A 3,091-nucleotide genomic window follows, 5' to 3' on the forward strand; every position below is an offset into this window, starting at 1 on the left:
TACTGGACCCGAGGGAATGACTCAGTGAAGGGGTTAGATACACTGGGTCTGGCCCAGTACAGTGTGGAGAGCTACTACACAACCGTATCTGAAGCTGCGTATGAAACAGGTAAAAACATCTAATTTTATTGTGAATATCTTGGCCACTTTTTGTTTATTTTACTAAAAAGTACCAGTCAGTCTTTCAGTCACATTCTACATTTATATTTACGCATTTGGCAGACGCCGTCCTTCTAAGCGGCTTACACCGCAATCATGGTTTACAAAATCCTAAAAAAGAATTTGGACACTTAAGCCAGACTTAAAGATGTATGAATGTCACTCCGTTTGATAACAAAAGATCATCCAAGTGGCATTTCAAAGAAAATAGCACAAGCACCACAAGCATAACTATTCCACAAAAAGAGGTTTTAGGTTTAGAATGATAATCCAAACAATTGCATAGCATATTTGTCTGCAGATGCCACTTGGTTTGATCATCTGTTTATTAATTTTTTTAATGGACTACAATTCATACTACTTTTTGGTCCCATTGTACATTTAATCATTACATGTATTTCCTAGTAATAAAACTTTGGTGTTGCTAGTGCTGCTAGTGCTGCTAGAAACTGCTGTCTAAAATTTTTTTTTTAAATCAGTTAAATTTACAGTTAAAAAAAGCACCATAAATAATACACTGACAATCTATCAGCTATTACAGGATGGCATGTTGGTGCCTGTATATTTTATCTCATAATCACACATTTTTAAGTGATACTACAACTACCAATATTAGCATTTTACATTATAATGTACCGAAAACCACGATAATACAGGTATTAAAACAGAAAGCAACCGCAGGGACTTCTGGGAATGTATTTTTATATTTTTTTTCACACACTCACACACAGATATATATATATATATATATATATATATATATGGTTTTTACTTGGAAAATTTTTTTTATTTTATATATAATGCAATATTAAACCATTTACAACCATTTCCATTGTATATGATAAAATATCTTACAGTTAATCAATGAACTATTTTTAATGTAGCATTTTTAGTACTTTTTGTGAAAATTGCACACATTTTTTTTCTTTTTTACAGTGAATAACCTGCAATATTCTGGATCTGTTGCAGGTTTTTACCCGAAGCTAGTGCTGCACTTCTCTTTACGTAGAAATGTGCTGTTCTTCATTCTGGAGACATATGTGCCCTCAACACTGCTGGTGGTTCTGTCATGGGTGTCTTTTTGGATCAGTCAATCCTCCGTTCCAGCTCGTACCTGCATCGGTCAGTGATTCCAAGAGCTTATTACTCTAAAAAAAACATTTGCTACAAAAGATTTCTGGATTATAGAAAAACTAAATATTCTCTATCAAATCCATTTATTTGACAGGGGTGACCACCGTTCTTACCATGACCACACTAATGATGGGTGCCAGGACCTCGCTTCCCAATGCCAACTGCTTCATTAAGGCTATCGACGTCTATCTCGGCATCTGTTTCACCTTCATCTTTGGTGCTCTGCTGGAATATGCCTGTGCTCATTTCTGCACCATGCAGCACCAAACCATTGTAGATGTGCAAAGGGTGAGAAACCTCTGGATAGAGGCTAAAATGACACATTTTTACAACCTGTTGTATTTTAACATTTTTACATGAAATTTTCACAGGAACTGCTCAAAGAATTTGAGGAGTCAAATGGTATGACTCACTTGGCAAATTCAACGTCACCCAAAAAGATGCAGACTGAAGAATCCACTCAGCAGGAGACGCCTGAACAATCTGTGACATGCGAAGGGAATGAGGCCACAGACAAGAAGAAAGAGAAGGGGTGCGGTTTGTCCTCCGTAAAGCAAATGTCTCGCCGAGCAGCATCCATGATGAGTGTCGAGAATCCTAACAACATCGACAGACATGCACGTGTATTTTTCCCCATGGTATTTCTCCTTGTCAATATTTTCTACTGGTTCTACTACCTTTTATTCTAATGGATAAACCACTCTTAATGAACAAAGTATTGCACAAATGACTGTAAAAGTGAAAAGTGTTGACTCCCTATCAATTACAGTTAAATAGTGGCCTATAACAAGGACCTGGACTTGGTTCATTGTTGCACTGAAGAAAGTAGGCCTATTTCTACACAACAATGAAAGTGAAGATCACATGGACACACATAAATCACCATACAGACTCATCTGTAGCAGGACACAAAAAAGGATGCTGTTCTACGAGTCCACTCTTTGATTTAGCCTATTTAAGGGTTCAAAGCTTTACTTGTTTTTTCTTCTTGCTTTGTTTTGCTAGTTAAACGTAATGCGCTGTAAGGCTGATGTAAAATCCATAAGCACTGACCATAATAAATGGCACTAAGTAAAACCAATAATGGTCAGTGTATGCATGTCATTATGTACAGTGCGGTACGCAAGTCTGAGTCAGGGGTGTAATTCAAACCTGTAAATACATAAAAAAAATTGTAAAAAAAATTTGAGAAATGTTTAAGATTATGCAATATTTCTAGGTGCCCAATAAATTAATTTCGGAACTCCGATGGTTCACCACTAGGGGGTGTTGATCTCAAAGTGAACCCATGATGAACCACTTCTGGTTGCCCAGTTAATCATGTGACATCAAATCCCACGAAATTTTACTATAAAAAAATTAAGAATTCAGGGCCAGATGTTGTGGGTTAAACAAAGGATAACTTCCCTTTAACACAGATGGCTATATAGTTTAAAAAATGTGTAAAAACATTCAGTACTTTCAACCTACAAATCACATCATACCTTAAAAATAACAAAATGATCTTACGATAGAATTAAATTCACCCCCTTCTCCTGACTGATAACACTACTCTTGCCTGCTGCTTTTTATAGACAGCTCTAATGAAAACACTTAATTAAATTAATTACATAAATTAATGAATTCATTAAATAATTAATTTAGTTCATTGTGTTAAGGGTTTGATTATACTTAAAACACATAACAAGCACTGCTATTTAATAGTATTTAAGTGTTTATCATTTATTTTAAAAAATATTTCTAAAAAAAAACATTTCGGTTTGTTTAGTAAGTTTGGTCTGAGTTCTTGATGCTTTTA

General features: G+C 35.2%; 1 protein-coding gene across 1 annotated transcript; it reads left to right on the top strand.

The window, feature by feature from the left end:
• Positions 1–3: 3 nt before the first annotated feature.
• Positions 4–2,414, top strand: LOC107576520 (gamma-aminobutyric acid receptor subunit pi-like; the record flags this gene model as incomplete). The annotated part of the gene is made up of 4 exons (XM_016262685.1): positions 4–109; positions 1,129–1,281; positions 1,388–1,581; positions 1,665–2,414. Coding segments are annotated over 4 exons (771 nt in total), but the record flags the coding sequence as incomplete, so codon positions are not given.
• Positions 2,415–3,091: the final 677 nt, after the last annotated feature.

This window comes from Sinocyclocheilus grahami, unplaced genomic scaffold (genome assembly GCF_001515645.1).
Source record: "Sinocyclocheilus grahami isolate Dianchi unplaced genomic scaffold, SAMN03320097.WGS_v1.1 scaffold3861.1, whole genome shotgun sequence".
Lineage (NCBI taxonomy): Eukaryota > Metazoa > Chordata > Actinopteri > Cypriniformes > Cyprinidae > Sinocyclocheilus > Sinocyclocheilus grahami.